At 32.6% G+C, this 23,562-nt stretch overlaps 1 protein-coding gene across 2 annotated transcripts in view; it reads left to right on the top strand.

Moving 5' to 3' along the window:
• The first annotated feature begins 1,699 nt into the window (after positions 1-1,699).
• Positions 1,700-23,562, top strand: part of LOC106469246 (S-formylglutathione hydrolase-like) — a 29,273-nt gene continuing 7,410 nt past the window's right edge. The window contains exons 1-6 of one of the 2 annotated variants that reach the window (XM_013929717.2): positions 1,700-1,849; positions 3,720-3,883; positions 5,644-5,742; positions 13,299-13,423; positions 14,053-14,117; positions 21,489-21,708. In XM_013929717.2, the coding sequence (XP_013785171.2) occupies positions 1,743-1,849; positions 3,720-3,883; positions 5,644-5,742; positions 13,299-13,423; positions 14,053-14,117; positions 21,489-21,708 (780 nt within the window). In that variant the 5' untranslated portion in view covers positions 1,700-1,742. Of the gene's footprint in view, positions 1,850-3,611; positions 3,884-5,643; positions 5,743-13,298; positions 13,424-14,052; positions 14,118-21,488; positions 21,709-23,562 lie in introns of both variants that reach the window. The other variant, XM_022397712.1, reaches the window with a different exon arrangement.

The raw sequence follows: 23,562 nt of genomic DNA on the forward strand, positions 1-23,562 counted from the left end.
GTGACTAGTGTCACGCCATGTTTCTAGAACTATCCTGTTCCTTCATGAATGCCCTAGCATTTACTAGATATATGTTAGTCTGGTATATATATAAGACGCTCACAACGTGACGCGACAATGTGTGTGTAGGTAGTGAGTAATTGATTTGCAGTCAGAGAGTATTGTTGAAGTTCGTTATAGCGTTTGTTTTAGCGCGAATGTTGAAATCAAGTGTATCATAAAGTTATATTCAGAAAGAATAAACCAGTTTTATTAAGTAAGAACTTGTGTCGCTAAAGTTTTGTCGGAACGAATTTACGGAAAATCGATTAACAAGCGGAGACGTAACAATATCATTAATTTTCACTCTTTTAATTCTTGAAAATCCCTAAGGGGCTAAATAAAGAATGTAGTGTTTAAAGATATAATAGGCCTAATACTAATGTGTTGTCACAAGTATAATATTAATATAGATTATTATGATTTTCTTGAATAACCTTCTCATTATTCAGAACAGAAAACTTGCGAACCAGCCAGATATTCGTTTTTATTCTTAAACGGATGAAGCTACTACAGTGTCATCAGTAGAAGATTAGTTTGTTTGTTTCTTAAGCACAAAGCTACAAATGGACTATCTATGTTTTACACACTGCAGGTATCAAACCCCGATGTTTAGCTTTATAAGCCCACAGACTTACCGCTGAGTCACCGGGGGGGGCAAATACATTTATAACTATAAATAAGAACATGTGAGTGAAAGCAAATTACAGTGTATAATGATATGTCAACCACACTATAACGTTTATATCCATTGCCGACGATTCCTTTCGCCTAATACCTTTCGCTGGCTGGGATTCGGCAGTAATGGCTGATATGTTGCTGTGTGAACTTATTTAAGGTGGTGCAATGTAATATTTCATCAATTTTAATTGTGTTCCAACACATCAGAATTAAGGTAAGGACTATTTAATACTATAATATTTATTTATTTTAACATCGTGCATTGATACGTAGGCAAACAACAGGGCCCGGCATGGCCAGGTGATTAGGGCACTCGACTCGCAATCTGAGGGTGGCGGGTTCGAATCTCCGTCCCACCAAACATGCTCGCCCTTTCAGCCGTGGGGGCGTTATTATGTGACGGTCAATCCCACTATTCGTAGGTAAAAGAGTAGCCCAAGAGTTGGCGGTGGGTGGTGATGACTAGCTGCCTTCCCTCTAGTCTTACACTGCTAAATTAGGGACGACTAGCGCAGATAGCCCTCGTGTAGCTTTGCGCGAAATTCAAAACAAACAAACAAGCAAACAACAGTTTTATTGATGGTGGAACATACCACATGTTTCGACAGAACAATGGTCTGTCTTCTTCACGTAGAATAAAGGCTGAAAGTAGACTTATACGCAGTAACTATGTATAGTGGCATTTTTTCCCCCACTCTACTTATATTAAATTAATATAAAACTTGATAAGTGCTAATCTGCAGAAAAAAAGTTCTTAAATATTGGAATATTATATTCACAAATCGCTTTACATTTATTAATAATATGAGGTTCAGTGAAAGCTGATAACTGCAATAAACTATGACGTGTATTTGTTTTTGCTGTTAAGCGTAAAGCTACACAATGGGCTATCTGTGCTATGCCCAATGCAGGTATCGAACTCAGATTTTAAATGTTATATACTTTCAGACTTGCCGCTGAGACACCAGGGTTTATGACGTGTATGGAATCGAATATTTTTCTGTCGTTATAGAGGGCACAGAATGTTGTTGCATTTGTACGGTCACATGATTAGACAGGCCTTTATCTATTCTGTTACACTAAATTTGAAGTCTTTACAGTTAAAAAAAATTTACCACATTATTGCCCGGTAAGTATTTACTTGTAATTGTCCAAACTTTTCTTAACAATGTTTGACATGTGTTTATTATATTCTAATCTTATTAATGAAAGGGAAATAATATTGATAATAATATCATATGATAAATGAGTGAGACCCTTGATTAAGTTAGTGAAAGTTGCATGAGATGGAACTTGGTCAAAGTTAGTATAACTTACAAAAATATAACTACAAGAATTGTAATTGTAACCACAACAGGCTCAAGATTGGGCAAGGTAAAATGCAGAACCATCAGATCTTCAAAAGAATAACATACAAATTTCTCAAAAAAAAAAGTTTAATCCTTGGAAAACCAACAATATTACTATTAGATTTAGAATTAAAAAATCTTCAAATTCTAACTGATGAGAGCTACAGTTTCTTTTAATTTCATTATACTAGATGATGCAATGCCTTCTGTAAGCTATGTACAAATACATTTGAAGTTGAACTTACTACATGACTACTACTAAATTTAAATAGAAATTCTGTTCTAATCTGCAGTGTGTGTTTGATTCTATGAATATTAATAACACTAGTCAGTCTCGTAGTGAAAGAGTGTAATAATCAAGACATGTTTGACTTCCTTGTACATAACTCCTAGACTCTTAGTTACGCTACATTGCTTCATACTCAGATATGACCATGATATTATGATAAATAAATTGCATACCAACAATCAGTAATATTAAAGTCAAGTATGCATTTCACAGTTTAACATTAAATTTTAATATTAAAAGTCATGTAGGGATGATCTGTATATAGCTGTATCATCCCTATATTCTTGTTTGCATTATTTTTGGCACTGCCATCTGTACATCATCTTACATTTACAAAATGTTTTATATTACTTGTTTGGTGATGTTTTTTTCCTCAACTGAAGATTAGTGTATTCTATGAATGTGTATAATAAAATTTAATGTCATGTATATTGATTTTTTTTTACTCCTTCACTTCGTACATTATATAGGGGTTGGCTTCCTAAAGACACTGATTGTATAGTGTACAAAGCATTGAGTATTATACACGTAACAGTCATATAATGTTCATCTGTTATTAGCTGGTATTTCATGTTTCACCCTGTACTTAACATTTTTAAAAAGAACATTAGATTTCTAGTGATAACATGGTTTACACCAGATTATGATATTTCTTAAAATTACTACATGATGCACTGCCCAGAAACACGTAGAGTAGATTTAGGTTTAAACTGACTTTAGTGATAAAGTAGTTGTAGAGGTATCTCAACTGAAACAAGAAGAAAGATGAACAATTTGGTGGGTTAGTCACTGTCTCATTTGGTATCTTAACGATGGTTTCTTCACTTTCTTGCCTTGTTTTTGTGCTTGCTGGGTAGAAAATCAGATGAAAGTGAGTGGTAATCATCTTTTAAAATTATATTTGATATTTTAGTGTGCATATTTGTATTGTGCCTACTGAGTACCTTGGCCATCCATACATATAATCTTTAGACTATGATAACACTTCACAAAAATAACAGTCTATAATACTGATATTTGACACTGAATACTAAATACATCTCATTAGTCAATCTTTGAAACTGCAATCACTTAAGGACTCTCTGTGTCACAAATCAAAACATGTTTGTGAAGGTTATTCAATGCTATATCCCATAATGTTTAACACTATTTTAAAAGCTTAGCTTTATTCTGAATATTATTTAGGATGTAAATGTTTTGCTTTTTACCTACCTTATGAAAAGTATCTGAGTGCGTTTGGTCTGGTTCTGAAGGTTGTTCCACCAATCATCACAACAAAGTGTTCTGCATTTTACTTAAAGCCTACAGCACATGCCCAAAGAGGACTACAACCAGTTTACTGACAATAGTTTTGTTTCCAGAATCATGTCATCTTTAACCCCAGTTTCAAGCAATCGTTGTTTTGGAGGATACCAAAAGGTGTACAGTCATGAAAGTTCAGAGCTGAAGTGCAAAATGAATTTTTCTGTATACCTTCCACCACAGGCTGAGGAGAAGAAAGTTCCTGTTTTATACTGGCTATCAGGTGAATTTTATGTATTAATATTTATTTTAATCTCTATGATTTTTAATCTCTTTTTCTCTGATTTCAGACTTGTGTTTTGTGATTGATAAAGCACTTTTTTTTTATTTTACAATTACAGAAAAAACATGAAACTGTATCACTGTTAGGCTTATCACATTTTTTTCTTTTATTATAGTTTTAATGGAACTGGAAGAAGTTTCACTTAATTGTTCTTAAAAAAAATTCAGTTTTATTAGATTAGTAATATCAATTATTAGTAATATAACCAAATCATTAAGGATACAATTGGGAGGAAGCTATGATGGATTTGTCTATTAACATCTAATAAGGAATAGTTACTGGAGTTAATGTTGGAAGGTGTTTGGTATGAATGATCATAGTGTAATTAGGGTTGATGTTTTGCTACATCTTCACATCAAAGATAATACAATTTTTAATGCCAGCTTTTCAGAGAGCTAATTTTGAGGCTATAAGGCATGAGTGATCTTTGTTCATTGGCCAGTTGAATTGAAAGGGGAAGAAATGAGGAAAATTTCAGGAACCAACAGCTTTTAGTATAGGGTAGATGAATTGAGATGGCCAGGATGGTAGATTCAGAGGATTACAGAGGTTAGGGAGTTTGTATAAAAACAAAAAATTAAAAAGGGCTTATGAAGAAGCTTATATGCAATATTAGAATTAACAGTAAGGATTTCTTTAGATATATTAAAAGTAAGCAGAAAATATTGGGAATATGATCTTTGAAAAATGGGGTGGTTTTTGTTGATGACTGAGATTTCTCAGCTTTAAAATGTTTTCTTATCAATTTGAACTAATAATTTGTTGGAAGGAAATGGTTTGGAAGTAATACTATTTATTCTAGAGTTGCAAAGGAGGTTAAGGACCAAATTTCTTAACCACTTGGTAGGTCATTGGACATTGGGCAAGATCCAGAAATCTGGAGGGTGATTAATGTTATCCCATTTATTGGGTTTGTAAGGACTTTTTAACTTGCCTTATATTAACCTAAATTAACTTAGGTGTGTGTGTGTGATTATTATGACATTGTTACATAATGTACAAAGAGAAGATCCTTCCTTATTAAAGTGTTAACTTTTTTGATAATATTACTTCTTATCCAGATGAGAGTAAAGAATTTGATTTGGTTTACTTGAATCTTTAGAAAGCTTTTAATAAAGTGTTGTACAAAAGGTTGGGGAAGACATTACAATAGTCAGAAAGAGGGTGAACTATTAATTATATGAAATGGGTTAAAAGTTGACTGGGTGAGAGAAAACAAAGTTATTATTTAATGAAGCTCCATCTAAATGAACTAATGTTATAAATGATATGTCCAAGAGGTTTGTTCTGATCGGTTGCTGTTCCTCATTTGCATTAATTACACTGATAGAAACATAATTGGGAAATTAGTTAAGTTTACAGATGATATAAATATATATGTAGGTCTGGTTGGATATAACCAGGATGCTACAGTTTTAGAAATATACATAAAATCTGTTGATTAGCTAAACAATCACTTTTGCAGATAACATGTAATTATTATAGGTTTCAGATTGTCAGAAACTACTCGTATAACTTATATAGGGATTATCTGAATTATGTGATAAAAGATAATTTTTATTTATTGGTTGATACAACTTCTAAATCATCACAACTGTGTTCTATTACAAATTGTAAGCCAACCAAATTTTAAGATTATAACATAAGCATGTTTTTCAATTCTATGCTGAAGTAGTAATTTTTAGACTTAATTTCTTTAGGGCTAACGTGTACAGAGCAAAATTTCATTCAGAAAGCTGGAGCACAACGATATGCAGCAGAAGCTGGTGTGATGATTGTCTGCCCAGATACTAGTCCACGTGAGTTACACTTTAGTATAATAGAAGATTCCAGAGTTTTTGGCAAGTTAATCAACTTGATACCCATCCCTAATTTTGATAATAATGTGTTCCTTTTTTCTTGTCCTTGAATCTTATTAAACTTAATTTTCACTAGAATAGATGCAAGAGAATAATAAAATTCTATAAATGCATGTCATATAGTTTTAATTTTTAACTTATGTTAAATAATATTTTGATCAAGTTCTGAAAGGTATGTTCAGTTTGGCATTGAAGCTAATAAGCAAAAAAATATGGTGTTGGCTCCATGAAATTTTAATGAAGTATTAAAAGAGCAAATTAATTATTTCATTGAATGAACAGTAGTTTTTCTTTACATACACTTCATTGTTGTGGGACCTATTTCTCAATCATCTGTTGTAGTTTTAGTACAGTTTAAAGGCCAGACTTAAAAAGCACGGACATATTACTTATTACAACTTTTGTTATTCATGAGGACCTACTGTACCTAGTCATAAAAACTTTAATGATAAAAGCCTGATATGATATTGCTCTTTGGCTTTAAAGTAATGTTTTTAACATTAAATCTGACTGCTTTATTATTATTATTATTATAAATTATCAGGAATTTTGATAAAATAGAAAAATTCTAGCTATATGTATTCTTCAAAAAATTTTGCCTTTGTAAAAAATAACTAACATCCTAGTATTAAATTGTTTAGATTTAATATTTTTAAAATACTGTATTGGCCGTAACTAATGTCCCTAGGGGCATTGTAAACTGCATGGGGTGCTAATTTTTCTCGTGTAATTTGTTTCTTTCAATGCTAATAAGTGTGTGTGTGTATATAGTTTTTTTTTTGTCAAATCAAAATTACAGTAATAAATGCGGATTATAGTAGAGGATTATACGTTGCATTATTATTGCTGTCACACAAGGTAAGCCTTATAAAAATACCATGAGGGCAATAATTAGAGAGGGGTCTTTAATTAAGGGCAATACAGTACACCTCTTCAATTTACAAACATATAACATGTTACATGTATGCTGTTTTTAAGTTTGCTATAATAATTCATAAGTATTTCTTGAAACGAAAAAGATGTTTGAAAATGAAATCTACTCTATAATAACTGATTCAGCTAAAATCTTTTAATTAAGACTGTCAGAATTTAAAATATATTTATTCTTCTTTTTCACCAACTGTCAATTAAAGGCTTTTACTTATATTTCTTAATAGTATAAATATGTTGTTGTTGGGCTTAGGATTCTTCTGCAGTATGTGTCTGTGACTTGTTAACGATAAATGAACAGTGCACACTTCATTGTTTTAAAAAATATATATATATTTGGAACAGGTTAAATGTATGTACAACAAATTCTTCAACGCTATAGATATTATAGGCATATCATAAACACTATATATAGTTATCTTCTTCTTGTCAAAAGTCCACTTAGGCCTATTCAGTTACTTTAGAATTGCATTTGACAAGTTTCCTGTTACTATCACACTAGTATTCTGTGTGTGATTCACTTACAATTGTAGCACAAATTACCGTAATCATTTGGTCTTCTTTCTTCTAAATATCTTCTGTTCCTTTTGTCAAAGTGCATTTAGGCTGATTCAGTTATTTTAGAACCACACTTTGATGGAATAAATTATTATTATTAACTCCTTTTCAACTGTTAGTCTTACTCGAACATATTAAACGTTAGTTCTATGTCAGTCGTTAGCCCTATCACTTTTACGGTAGTTAACTTCATGCCAAAATTTTCCTTGACTGAAACTTTACATTTTTTGCTATTATCTGTCTGCTGTTTTTGCTCATCCCACACTATTTATACCGTTATCACTTAAGCGTCTGCTTGCCTTCTATATTTTCTATGTCAGTATATTGTACGTGATGCTCGATAGTCTCAACATCAATGAATTATCAACCAAACTTCCTACAATTGTCTGCTTTTAACTCTTATTATAACAAAAACTAAATAATAATAAAATTATCACTCACAGAAATAAATTAATCAATAATATGTAAACTAAACAGCCTTTTATATCATGACAAAGCCCTACATGCAAGTTCATAGGTTTCCAAAATTAATAAAAAGTATACTTCACAAGAGTTCATGCACATTTTTGAGAACCTGTAAAATTACTTAAGAGTCTTTAATTCCACAAAATGGCCTTCAAAACACAGATGCCTTGAAATTTACCATATTCCATGTTTAACATCGGAATTTTATATAAGTAATGCTATTTATGATGTAAAAAACAAATGACTTTTTGTGCTCGGGTGACTATAATAAACATAGGGGAATCCTCAGGCAATCTTTAGAAGCCATTCACAGAAACAGGAATTATGTTACGTATGCACATGCACACTGGCATCATTTTGAGTAGCAGTTATATTTGTTTTGCTTAGCTGAGGGATTGAAGTTTATCACAGCATGGCACATATTTAATCACAATGGGCCTTTTTGTCAGGCTGCCAAAAAGTAACAAGTATAGCCCACGGTTTTTTCTGTTCAAAAGTGACTGTCACAAAACACATTTTACATTGTATTAGAGATCATTCAACATTGCAAGTGTGGAAGAATATATCTCGACTAGCCAAATGATCACCAGGAAATTTATAAAATATGTGAGGCAAAAGCCTTAAATGTCATGTGTGGAGAATTTTTTTGTGAGAGAAAGTTGAAAAACCAATAAAGGTGCTACAGCTTACCATGGCAGAGAATGCCTGGAGAATTGCAGCACTGTCAACACTGAGCCTGTAATTATTAACACAGAAAATAATGACCCATTTAACTGCCAGGATTATTAATTTTATTTTCAAATACTCTGAACAGAAACAAAATGTCTTTTATTATAACATCTATTTCACCCTAAATAAATAGTAATAATATACAATAAAAAATAAAAAAACTTGTTGTTAATCTACAAAGCTACGTATCTCACAGCCTGTATTCTTTTTTGTCCTAAATGCTTGTAAAATGCTTCGTACAATGAGCATGAATACTTAGGAATGTAGTTTTTTGCTTTGACTTGTGATTTTTCTGTTCCTTTCCACAGTCAGTATCACAAAATGAATAAACACCACATGTACATGTATTTATTGTGAAAGAAATTACATATTATTCCAGACCATGTCTCCTGACAAGAATATGTCACGAAGTTCCTGTGTGTCAAGAGGAAATGCAAGTACTTAATTCAGTTTGTTAGGTCCTCATTTTAAATGTAGACAGTTATGTTCTATGTTTGACAAAAGTTTAAATGACATTATCTAAACAGATGGGCATACTCATTCATGCTTGGGTTACTGAACAAGAAATAGTCATTTCATGATACTGTGAGCCAGTCTTTGTGGTCCATGTCTCAACAGACATGCTAACCCATTTTCATGATGCCATGGTTGATCTAAATGGCAGCAAGATCCTTCAATTTAGTCCTGGGGATATGTGCAACATAGTCAAAGAATTGTGAGTTTACATAGAAGCATGAAATTTGGCACAGTTGTAGACATTAGCCCATATTACCTTTGGAAGCCATTTTAACCCTATCGCCACGGGTATCCTTTACTACGCATGACACAAGGTTTTAGTGTCTTACATTACAAATTCTATTAAAGTACTTTTTGTTTATGTTATACCAACTAGAATAGCATAAAATCTTAGCTAATAATCCATATTTTAATAGTATACAAATTTTAAGTTCTTAATTCTAAAAGGTAATATTAAAAAAAATCCTGAATTTCTACTGGTGTACCCCAGGTGACACATTTTCTCTTAGCATATTGTCATCCCTATTTTGTCCACCACTCCCGAAAAAGTACAATATTCAACATAAATTACTCAATAAAATCGTTATTGCTCAGATAAATCATAATTTTTATAGTCTTCAATTTTGTTTGGTTACAGAGCTATCAAATAGAAAATCAGACTCTTCTTGCCACACCCACCAGTCACATCCTCTGTTTCAGAATTCTTTGATAGTTCTCTCTTATGTTTCATTATATATTATCTATAACCAATACAAAGTCAAGGTTTTTATCTATCAAATGACGTGCTGTATAACTTTATGTTCTGAACAGTTAGATTTCAATTTCACTCAGAATACTAACATTGTTCCCGTGAGAAAGTTAATGACTAGCTTGGTTGAATTTGTAATGGCTCTTGTCACATAGTTTGAAAGCCAGAAACATTTTGAGAGGTAAGGGAATTTATCTGCTTTTTGCATGTTATTAGTCTATATTATTTGGTGCATTATTTATTTAAATAAGAATTATTAAGTGCATTACTATCATTAGTATCAAATATTAGGGTTAACTCTCTTCAAAAAACCAACAGCAAGAAAAGAGAAGATTGGTTGAGTCTTTTATTTCTTGTTTTTCATGTTTATTCATTATGTATAATTATAAAAATAACTAAAATGGAAAAATAGGGATCCTTTTAGGTTTGTTAAGATTAGATTAGGTAAAATAAATAATAATAATATTATAATAAAAGTGTTTCACGAGACACACATGCGAGCAGCTCGTGGGTAATGTAATTCATTAGTGTAACATGAGTTGCATGTTCCCTGAGTGATTTAGAACTTATAATGGCACAGATAGTAGTTAGACATGGTTCAAAGGACAATAAAACAATAAAATTTAAGCATAAATAGATGTATACTGTTACAAGTTTAAAGCTACTTAGGATAAATGAATGTAGTTTCATGTTACAATTTGAAGGCATTCTAGGAAGAATTTTTTTGGGTGGTTATGAGGTCAGTCAAATTGACCAACCAAATTAAGGTAAAGATAATAACAGATAAAATATAAAGCTTTGGTGAAAACAAACATTTGAAATTTATTTAGGAAGTTTTAAAACTACACAAGTCAAATCTGATATTTTTAGATGAGGAAAAGTATTTTTAATTTTAACATGAAAGCTACTTGGGACACAGACTATTCAAAACAAATACTTAATATATTCATGGACAAATCTTTGTTTTACTAAAAATACTTCACTTAAAAATAAGATTTTTTGTATGTAAAAACTTGTAATATTAACTGAGGACTGGCAAATTTGTGAAGATATACACACTATATTGAAAGTTAGAAGTATTAAATCTATAAAGACTAAACAAGTACAAAGAGGTCACGTGGTCAGTCAAGTTGACCGAACCTGTGTTGAAGAGAGTTAAAAAATGGCTGCAAAAATTTTGATGAAATTGAAAAATCAGCATTATATTACATCTAAATGCATTTAAATGTTGCCATACACAAATGTATCATTCAAAAACATTTTCTTTTACTTACATTAAAAGCAACAAACAATGTGTATTCAAAACTTCAATAAAAAAAGTGCTGAGTCAACAAAATATGAAATTGTAAATTAACATAAGCTTTAACAGTTATTGGCTGTGATGCCATGCAACTTACAGGTCACAATCTTTCCTGCCACAAGGTTGACACAATGCAGTGCACTTTATTACTGCTTTCTTGCAGTTGCAGCAACCTCTACCACCTTTTTTGCAACTGCAGGGAATGAGTTCTTTTGATGCAGTGTAGCTTCAGGCAAACTGGCCTACTTAGGTGTCCAGTTCGAAGGATCAATCCATCCCCAGTTGTCAGGGGAAGGCATGTAAAGGTTAACTTCAGTTGCTTTACCCCACTTTATTGCTCATTCTGTTGTACAGCAGGATGGTTTTTAAGTGTTAGAGTACAGTCACTTCCCTATTAGCTGTTTGTGTTGTTCCTATAAACAGAACAAGAAAGGTTTGGGTCACTTCTGTATGCTTTCCAGGTCTCCCAGACTGATTTTTTTTTTTCTAGTACTGAATAATGACACTGTCACAACATGGAACATTAGTAAAGCTCAAGACTTGTCCAGCCCAAGAGATGCAGCAATCTCATGGGCAGGAACATATTGGAAGTGTTGACCTGTTCCAAATGCCATCCATAGATCCTGGATCTGAAGTTTGGCTGCTGCTGCCACAGCCAAGACGACCACACCTGTGTCAACTATACATAGGAAGGTGTTTTTGAAACCATCTTTGACAGCATCTGCTAGGTGAAGTATTATTTGCCTGTCAGTCTCCTAATGGTCACAAGGGCTTTGTGAGTAGCTTTCTGTAGAGAATTGCTTGGAATTCCTGGTCCATTTGTGATGACTTTCTGCTTGTTGGTTACCAAATGCATGAAGTGCTTTGTCAAAAAGGCAAACAACTCAGTCTTGTTCACATTAAGCCGAAGAAAATGTTGCCATTGCCCAGGAAGGTTGGTGGATCTGTTGACTCCTCTTCTGATGCCTTTGCCATGCTTACCTCTGGTTTGAGATTTCAAACTATTCTCACAGTACTGGTCCCAAACTATGTCCACTAGACCGGGATGTTGCATCTGACTTTTTTTTTGTGCATACTCATCAAAAGTTTTAACACTGATAGATTTGAGAATGTTAACCAACACAGCTCCATCTAATATGATGACTTCAGTGTCTTGGGCATCTTGTTTGATCTTTGCATGGCTCTCTGGACAAGTCAGATTTGGATCCCAGTTGTAATTGACCAAATAGGGACAACGATGACCAACATTATTGATTTTCATGGTGAAAAAAGTTGATCAGGTTACCGTCTCGTGATTCACATGGAATATAAAGTCTTGAGAACAAAGAACAGTCACTCTTTGACATGGAAGTTAAAGTTAATTATATAGTACATTTCCATATTTTGCTAACTTGGCTTTTTTCTTTATCAAAGTTTTAGATATATATTGTTTGTTGTTTTTATTGTAAATAAAAGATCAATTTTTTAATGATATATTTGTGTATTGTATGGCAACATTTAAGTACATTTAGCTGTAATATAATGCCAATTTTTTTTTCAATGTCATCAAAATTTTTTGCAACCATTTTTTTAACTAGCCACCAAAGGTAACATAGGCCTTTTTCATGATGCCTTTATTTCAAAAAATATTCTCTGGGCCATGGTGTACAACTATACCAAGTTTCATGCTTGTACATATAAACCCACAATTCTTACACATATCTGCCTCACTAATTGTCAAGGGATGGCCCCAGTTTGAACTGTTAATTCTACAAGGAGATGCAGGAGGAAATTGAAAGAAAGCACTACTGCACAATGCTAAATTTTGGCAGTTGTGACCTCCATGTAGTTCATGCCACATTCAAGGATGGGGTACAACCATCCCAGTGGGACATTGACCACCTGTTATCTAGCCTATGTTTGCTATTCAAAGGCATGTCAGCAACTGAAATTTTGATTATTTCTGTTTTGAATTATTCCATCTGTTCAAGTAATTAAAATATTGCCACCAAACTTGCTTATTCTGTGTTTATTATGGCAAAGATACTAATGCTATCTGCCACTGATACTAATTTTGAACTGTTGATTAGAAGGAAGGTAATTTTTGGCAGCATCCATTGTCAACTTTTTCTTTTCTTTGTTTACCAATCAATCAATGGGTCTATCAAGTATTCAAATAGCAAATCCACTGATGGGCCAGCTCTTTTCACTTCTGTGTGTTTTTATATTCAATGTTGTAACATATTTTAATATCTAACTTTGCTGAAATAGGAGGTGTGAACATTGAAGGAGAAGATGACAGTTATGACTTTGGGTCAGGAGCTGGGTTTTATGTTGATGCAACTGAAGAAAAGTGGAAGAACCATTATAAAATGTACTCCTATGTAACTAAAGAAGTGAGTAATTTAAATATTTCTTTAGATTATATTGTTTTATACATTTATATAATTTCATACATTAGTATATGACACATCACTAAAATTTAGTTACTTTTTTAAAAGTTTTGTAGTTTATGATAGCAAATATTTTTGTAATTTCCAATCTTCATTATAATACTGCTGTGTTTCTACAGGTTTGAGATTAATCATTTCTAATTAAAATTATCTGAATTATACCAGGAATAAATCCTTAAATCATTGCTCAAAGCAAGTTTTCTATTTGCAGTGGATATTAGAAAAAACGGAAAACTTGTGAACACATTTATTCATGGCTATTTTTTAAAGAACGTGCTTCAGCTTTATATACTAAAGCAATGTCCATAGGAAGTACTAGGAAAGGCTTGAAAGGCAGATTAATTGGAGTTAATCTGCCTATATATTATAAAAGGATTTAAAATAGGTGTGACTAATTGCATCTATGAGAGAGTTAAATATATACAACTAAGGAACCGGCAGATGTTTTTGCTGATTAAAATTTGTGTTTTTAATTTCTTGTTTTTTGTCATTTTGAAAAATTATATTTTTAATACCGTCAATAATTATTTTAAGTGATAATTAAGGAAATATATTTTCTTCCATCCTTGTAGCTTCCTGAAATTATTAATGGTAACTTTCCAGCTCTGCCCCACTGCCAGTCTATCTTTGGACACAGGTACAACCTCTAGTTTTGTTCTAAAGTTAGATTCATCATGCAAGTTTCTGTTTATGTATAGAATAATTTCTGTACAACTTTTAAATTTTTTTCTTGCAGAGTATGATCACATGCAAAAAAAAAGAAGGAATTTTAAAAGTTTTATTTTTAGGAGGTCCATAATAACAGTTCTGTAATCCATTACAAATATTTTGTTTTTACAAAGTAAGTTTATTTTTTAACATTTGAACAAAATTTACATAATTATTCCATATTTCCTACAATAACATGACAGGATGCATACTATCTGATTCCGAGATGATAATTCACCCCTACACAGAGTTCAGCTGTCTTTTTTTTTCAATAAAGACAACAAACAACTACAGAGGCATTTTCTTATTCTACATGATATTTTGGCTTATGCCTTTTTCAAAGATATTTGGACCTCAGAGGCTACAAAACTGATTTTAAAACTATTTTAACCAAAAGGAATATAAAACTACAACAATACAAGTAGACAGTGTTCTTAAGTGTGCAGGATTTCTTAAAGCTATTGGCCTTAACTCTCTAAACATGGGATCAGTTGATTTGACCAACCACATGGCCTCTTTGTACTCATTTAAAATCTTTATAGTTTTGATACTACTAACTTTTATTATAGTATGTATATCTTCACAAAATTTGGCACACTTTCAGTAAACATTACAAGTCTTACTAACACATTTTTAATAAACTAAAAACAATATTTCTCCATGAATATATAGTTGTTTTTTTACTACTATATGTGCAAAGTGATTTTCTTGTTCAGATTAAAAATACTTTTCTTCATCTCAAATTTCACTTCCATAATCTGTAAAACCTCCTAAACACATTTCAAATATTTGTTTTTGGTAAAAATTTATATTTTATCTGTTATTTTCTTTAATCTAACTCTATACAAGGTTGGTCAATTTTACTGACCTTATAACCACCAAAAAATCTAAATAAATCTAAATTATCCTTTTTTTTCTTTCTAGAATGACTTCAAATTGTAACATAAAATAACATTCCTTTATCCAAAGTAACTTTAAAGTTGTAACAGTATACATCTATTTATACTTATATTTTATTGTTTTATTGCTCTTTAAACTATGTCTAACTACTGTTCATGGCATTATAAGTTGTAAATCACTTGGGGAACATGGAAATCACGTTATGCTGTTGAAATACATTACCCACGAGCTACATTTTTATGATATTATTATTTATTTTACCTAATTTAGCCTTAACTAACCTAAAGAGATCCCTCTTTTTACTTTTTAGTTACTTTTGTAATGATAAATAAAGAATATACATGAAAAACAAGAAATAAAGTACTTAGCTGGGTCTTCTTTTTTTTTTATACTTATGGTAGTAATGCCCTAAAGAACATAAAATAATAACATGCAAAAAGCAGACAATTTCCCCTAATTATCAAAATATTTCTGGCTTCCTAACTATGCAACAAAAGCCATCAAGTTCATCCAAACCAGTCATTGTCTTTCCCGTTGGAACGAAGCTTGTACCAACAGAGAAATTGACAGTTCTCTTTTCAGGAAACAACATAATATAATGCATCATTTGATAATGAAAATCTTGGCTTTCTATTGGTTATACATAATATAGAATTAAACATGAGAGAACTATTAACAAATCCTGAAAGAGAGAATGTGACAGGTGGTTGTGTCAAGAAGGATCTGATTTTGTATTTTGTAACCAAATAAAATTGAAGGCTATAAAAATTATATTTTGTCTGAGCAAGGAAATTTTATAGTATGTAATTTATGTTAAATTTCATAGTTATTGAAGGGGAGTTGAATGAAATATAGAATAAGGGATGCCTAGAGAAAATGTCACATTTCTCACACAAGGGGAAATTCAGGATTTTTTAAAATATTGCCTTATAAAATTAAGAACTTAATACGCATATACTATTAAAATATGGATTATTAGCTATGATTTTATGCTATACTAATGGGTATAATATAAACAAAAAGTTGTTTAATAAAATCTTGAATGTAAGTCACTAAAACCTCATGATGTACAGAAAATGATGCCAGGGCAGAGGGTTAATAAAACATTTTCTGGATTTGCATGAATGGTTGTTATTGAAGGCTGAATGAGTAAGTATATCCTTCAGTGTTTTACTGGGGTGTGTATGATGTGGAGATTAAAACCAGATCTAATTGCTTGATGAAGATGAGTGATTAAAATTTTATCCATGAAGTTGTTTTGATGTGCTCGCTGGATATATATCATTGATAACCAAATCCAATCAAAATGAGTATGAAGACAATAATACTGGGCTAGAAAACAAGTTAAAAGATTAGCATGCATGACTGAAAAGAAAGTCATATCTGTAAGTAGTTAAAATGATCATGATTTGAATGATAGGATAACAATTAAAGATAATCTAAGACTTTCCAAGGACTGCATTTCCATCCTCTTTATAAAGGACCTCATTTTGCTCTATTGTGTTAACTCACCAAGAAGGTAACTTTTAATATTAATTCACCTCTTCACCAATGCCTCTACAAATTAAGATTTCATGAAAAATATTCTTCTCCCAGTAATAATAATAATAGTGTGGATGAATCATGATATAACTTCTGTAACCATTGATTCTTCTAAACACATACCTCCCAGAGCATGCTCCACTAGAGAAAAGAGTATTGAGAAACCTAAAAATAATGTTGACAGGATTTTATATAGCTAAGAATTGTCATGCAAAATCCAATCTTTCACGAAATGAACAGTTAACTATCAGTGTCTAGTTACAAATTCCCCTTGGTATTTCATGTACATAGTGAGGGACCTCCTGAGGAAGGTTCTCTCTGTATAGTTTACCTTCTCTTGGAGCCAAGCATCCACCCATGTGCTTGCTGCACATGGTGACCCGTGAAGGGGAGGAGAAAATTCTGGTGGTTGAGTGTTGGGGCACTGCAACACACCACTTTGGCCTTGAATTCCTGTAATCAAGTGGTTTTATGGTGACTTCCTTCCCAAGGATCAGTTTGCTTGTCCTATAGGACTAGGGTCAACTGAGATTCAGAATTGGACTTTCTCAATGGGTGTTGTGGCCATTGTGTCTGGTGCTGGTGTTTGGGTATGTTGCCCATGAATCCTTGGTATAGCTGCACTGTCCTAGTTTGATAATGTAGTGCATCCCCTAGTTAGGACCCCATGGTGGATGGGGTCAGTGGGTGTGTGTCTCTCCTTGCAGGAAACTTTCTTTAGACCTGCTGATGCTGTCACATTTTGGCAATTTTCCTTGTACAGGAAAGAAATGTTGTGTGATGGATGTGTGTTCATGGAGATATGGCTCTGCTAGTTGATCAGCATGCACCCATCATGTATGTGCCACTTCATACACCACTGGAGACTGTTGCTATCCATATTTCCATGGGTCATATCCTCATAATTTGCTTTCTTTACCTGTTGCCAGGAGAAGATTATGATCAAGCTGACATTGAGGGTCTTATTGACCAGTTGCCATTTCCTTTATTTATCTTGGGAGACTTTAACAGACACGGCCCACTCTGGGGTGATATTAATCTTGATGGAATGGGTCTTTCTGTTGAGTGTATGCTTCTAGTCAGTCTTTTATTTCCCTATTTCTATCAATTTGTTTCCCTTCTTCCTTATTTTTCTTTGAAGGTGGATAATGACTCATAGGGCAGCAATAATTTTCCCACAATTTTTAGGTAGGTTAATCCTGCTGTCATTACTCTCCCCTCTGCTGATGAATGCATACAGGTATTACTGACTGTATTGTCGAGGCAGCTGGCTTTTATGATCAGCAACTCTAACATGTTTAACAATTCTTTTTGCTCACTTCTCCATGCACCATTCTATTATATTGTTGTAGTTTTATATTATTTTTTTGGTTACTATAATTTTAAAATCAGTTTTGTAACCTGCAACATTTGAAATACCCTTGAAAAAGGTGTAAGCTAAAAAGTCATGAGGAGTAAATAAAAGTTTATCTGAAGTTGTTTGTCACCTTGAAATTCTTCGAGCAGCACTGAAAACTTGACAAAATAATAAGTTTCGCTATCTTACTCGTGTATCTGCCAGATAGATTTGCATGCTACTAGCCTTGTTTCATCAAAGGATATTGCCTCTCCATCTACATGTATGGGATTTGCCTGATATATCACTCATTGAGCAGGACTCGTGTAGCCTTTCTCTTCTTCATTCTTATTGTCCTTCCTCCTTTTATCAACTTAAGTGGTGTATCTTTTGGTGTTAGTCCATTCACCACCACTCCCTTCTCCTAATGACCTACTCTATACTATCTTTTTACTTTCTTTACCTAGTTAATTGACCATGGCTTGTCAGTCTCCACCATTACTGGCTTATCAGGTGGCCTAATCCACAACATTTTGCCTTTCTCTGTACCACAAAGTGTTTTCTCCTGTTCTCTCCACCTTATCCGATTCTTTCTTCTCCACAGAGTCCCTTGCCTTCCTATGCATTAGTGGGATTTCTGTGTGGTTTTGTACACTCTCAAATGTTACCCATTCAAGCTGTTGACCTTTTGCTCTTTATACCACTTTTCTTGTAAGACATATGTCTTCCTCCTCACCTATGTTCACTATTGTTGAAATATCTATGCAGTTAATTTTTCTTATACTTTTTGCAAATGTATACTTCTCTATTCAGATCAGTCTTAGTTTCGTAAGGCTTGTGCTTCTTCAAAAGGTAACTGCATTTTCTCTCAAATCTACCTTCCTTTCATATCTCACCTCTATATTCATTCAACCTAGACAGGCTATTATGTCTTGTTTGGGTTGTTCAATGTTACTGATCATGTACCTCCCTTTTCAGTGCTCCCATCATTGTCTCTGTACTATGAGACATCTCTTCTTCCTGAGACCTATCTTCTTCTACCCTCGTAGGATGGATTCATCAACTATTCCTTTGATACATGTTTCAGTGGAAGTGGGAACTCACAGACTCTTCTACATTTCTTATCAAAATTGTCACCTTACTCATTCTCTTGCTGCCTATTTTTGCAGATCATTGGATAAGATCCTTAAGGCAAGCATGTGGACTACCTTACACACTTTTGTCACTCACTATGTCCACCATCCGGCTGTTTCATCTCTTGAATGTTTTTGATTTCCTCCATTTGACAATCTCCAATCTACCTACCATCTCTAGACAGGTGAGTCCACTTTCTTTATTATAGCTCCATTTTTTTGTTCATAGAACCTCACTAGGTGGCTAGTGTTGCTTCCCATGGTATACTTACCCAAAATCTGCATGAAGCCAGGATAAGTGAATGCACTCGTACAATCCACCCTGACTCTACCAGTACCCACTGCGAGATGAGGTGTTCAAGACCACTTGAGGTAACCTTGTGATATATATAGTTATTCAACTGTCCAATCCAGAATGTACTTCTTCCTTAGACTTATCATGGGAATAGCCAGCACCAGGAAGTGTTTTTCCCACATCTTTGGCTTGTGCTTGCTGGCTTTTGAAACAGTACTTTCTGAATGCATCTCAATCACACTACACCTATTTGCTTGCCAACTGCTTGTGTGCAAGTGTTTGGATGGTCATGTTCTTGTTCATCCCATCTCTGCAACACGTGAGGCTCTTTTGTCTTTTCATCCCTTTCCATTCCTGTCAAAGAGTATACCCCTATGAAGCCCCTCCCATTGGGTATCACACACTATGGGTTTTCCTTTGGGTTCATTCTGAAGGTAAAATTTGCACTAGTCCTCTCCACCAGTTCAATGTGGGATTCTAGCTAAACTGTGTAATGAGGTGAATTATTGTCTAGGAACTTAATTTTTTCCTTACCTAAAAATATATTTCCAATAGAAATTCATATCCACACATTCCTACCTAATCCTCCCCAATTTCGGTGTACTTCTTTTTTTTGCCTCCTCAAACAATGGAATTACCACAAGTGCATGTCCATAGGGGAGTTATCGTGCATGGAAGTGTGCCACCCTCCTATTGGTGAAGGGCTTTTGTGGGAGTAGTCTCAAGGCTAATGGCTTGCAAATCTCTCAGGCAGATGCACAAGGAAGAAAGCTGAACTGTGTGTGGAGGTAAATATCTTTTGGGAATACATTTTCAGAAAAGGCAAATGCTAACTTTATCAAACAGAGACATAGTACCAACAACATATTTATAATTATTCATCTGATAATCTACAAAGTTACAATGACTATCTTCATATAAAAGTGCATATCTACTACTAAAAATTGAAATCATTTACAATTATACAAAGTACTCAATTTTTGTGACACTTTCTGTATAAGGTTTCTATAGAGGAGAAAATATTTGTTTATATTATTAAACTTGCACGTTTGTGTTAACAGGTGAGTATGATAGTTTTCTTATGCTGTTTTACCATTTTTTTTTGCCAACTTTATGGTATCAGTGTTTATCTTAAGGTGCCTAAAATTCCAGTGTTGCTTATAAGTAAAGGCAGAACAACCTATCTTATATATTCTTACATTGAGTTCTATCATGATGGTGTGAGGCATCAATATTTACTTAGTAAAACAACATTATTTATTGATTGTGAAAATATTAGTGGGTGAATTTTGTTAATAAGCATTTCCTTTAATATTTCATACAAAAACTGATATATTTGTCATTATCTAGGCTTCATACATTTTATAATTAACCAGTGTAATTCTAACAAGAAAAATCTAATCAGATCCTAGAGTACTGTCATATTCTTCTTGTATGGGATCAGTATTTTTAAATAGTTTAAAAATGAATAATAAAATAATGTGGTCCATGGGCTAAATCAAAATTAAAACTTCAGTAATGCAAGTTTCTTTCACTGAAAAGTTCTTACTGTTATAATAGCTTATGTCAAAATTGTGATGAAAGTTGAATAACAGAGGGTGTTACAATTTTTTGTACAAGTAGTTTGCAGTTAATAGTCAAACACATGTAACAGATAAAAAGAACAATTCTCTAGAGTCAATTTGGTCATATGAAGTTAGTAACAGGATGGTATCACAGCTAAAGAAGAAATAGATGCTACTTATAGAAGGTTTCTGACTCACAAACTTGCAAATGCATCATCTCTTTTGAATGTGTGGAAAACAGCCCACAAAATACAAGATTAATAATTCTTTTTACATTAATAATTTTCTTTTCACCTTATGGACAGGGAAATGACAGTGAATGTCTTACTTGTGCACAGCTTGACAAACTTCAGCTGCAGATTTATTTATGTAAAATTCATAATTTAGCTTTAGAATGCAAGTTTTTCTGTAATATGAGATTACAGATACCAGGTTATGAAAAGCTTACTTTATAATTTTGTTGTATCTATATATGAGTTTTTGTTGCACAAATAGATTTGTGGTTATATAACAGATGTTTATTTTACAGTATGGGAGGTCATGGTGCTTTGATATGTGCACTGAAAAACCCAGGAAAGTATTGTAGTGTCTCAGCTTTCTCACCTATCTGCAATCCTATGGAGTGTCCTTGGGGACAAAAAGCATTCACTGGTTATTTGGGGAAAGACAAAGAAACATGGAAAGAATATGATGCTACTCATCTTGTTAAAAAATACCAAGGGCCACCTCTGACTATTCTGATTGATCAGGTAAGTAATATAACTGCCAAGCTCTCCCTTAACTTCAGTCTAGGCTCTCATTTAGTTTCTGTAGAAAACATTCATTGTTTATATATATATTCATGTAGAGTAAGAAAGGGCAAAGTTGAGTTTTTCAACTATTCCAAGGTTTAGCTGATAGATATTATTAACTTCTGATCAACTAAATGTTACTAATATAGAACAGAACTAAAAATCAACCCTGTAATGACCAATAATGCCACATAATTATTCACAGTGATCATAATATTTGAATGAATTGGTGGGCTTTGTTTAACCAAGCTCAATCAAGCCTTTATTAATTATATGTATTCACTTACCCATGAAATAGAATAGCTGCATGAGGAGTGAGCTAGTTTTCTTATGATAAAATAGTATATTATTAGATGCATAATATTTACCACAAAGATACTGTTACAGTGGTTTTAGAAGGGAAGTAATTTAAAACCTTACTTTAAGTGTAGGTAGAATATTAGATGCATAATATTTACCAAAAAAGATAATTATTAGTTTTTATACAATACTAGTATTAAAGCTCGTCAAAAATTATGGGAAACCATTGTTGAATAATTAGCGAAAATTATAGAATTTGTCTGTACATCTGAAATGCACCTACTCTTCAGTTATTTCATCAGTCTCAAAGTAATTCTTTAATCACCACATTTTTAGTAAAAACTACATAGAAAAATTAAATGTTATTGTAAACAAAAATACTTGTGCACCTGAAAGAGAATTATATAGCATTCTTGAGCCTTTTGACTGTATTCTTGGTCAGGAATTAGAAAATATAGTGCAGACATTCCGACACAAATTTTCAACTCTTTTGATTATACAAAGGATAAAATATATTTGGTAGTAATAAATGTTTATTTTTCTTTATGTTTTAAGACCGAGTAGGTAACGTGTTAAAATACCAAAAGAGTATTTGTTACTTAACATTTATTCACCACTTAACTTTTTAAACACTGACTCTATAACTGTGGTAATTGTATGCTATTTGTAGTCTTATATAAGCTGAAACACTACTTGGTAAATTTTATTTTGATTTTAGCTACAATCAATGTCTTCAGACATTTGAATTAAACTATCAAATTATCAAAAAATAAAGAATAAAAAACAGCTTTCTAACAAATCAACATGAATATTGAGCATTCAACATAAACACCATAGTTGGCTTAAGAACAATCAGGTGATAATTTTGTTGCTAAGCAATGATGTATATTATTGAGCATTACCAAAAATGGAGCATGAAAGTGTTCTCAACAGAGTGACAAGTGGAATAAGCGTTTTTGTAGTTATTGATTATAGTGGTTTTAGAAAGTGAATAATTGAAAAACTTACTTTTACCCAGCTTGTAACCAGGAAAGTATCTATGAGACTAATTGTACTATAATTTTTTTAAATGTATGAAAGTCTTTGCAAAAATTTCATACACAAAATATCTGGTTTTTGAATAATGTTTTAAGATTTTTTTATTAAAGATTTTCTCATGAATTTTTCTTTCAGAATGTTGACTATCCAATGTGCAAAGTAATGTTGATTTTAAGATTAAAAATACTTTTCTTTATCTGAAGTTTGTCAAGTTTCATAATCTCTATATCCGTCTAGATAATCATCAAACATTTTTTAAATAAAACTCTATATGGTGTTGATGGATTTGACCAACCTCATAACCATCCTAAAAATATGATAATAATCTAAATTACCTTTTTTGTTCTAGAATAACTGCAAATTGTAATAGGAAACCACAAGTGTTTATTCCAAACAGCTTAAATCTTTTAACAGTGTAAATCTATTTATATTAATTAATTTTTGTTTTATTGACCATTGAACCATGTCTGACTA

Source organism: Limulus polyphemus, unplaced genomic scaffold (genome assembly GCF_000517525.1).
Source record: "Limulus polyphemus unplaced genomic scaffold, Limulus_polyphemus-2.1.2 Scaffold3374, whole genome shotgun sequence".
Lineage (NCBI taxonomy): Eukaryota > Metazoa > Arthropoda > Merostomata > Xiphosura > Limulidae > Limulus > Limulus polyphemus.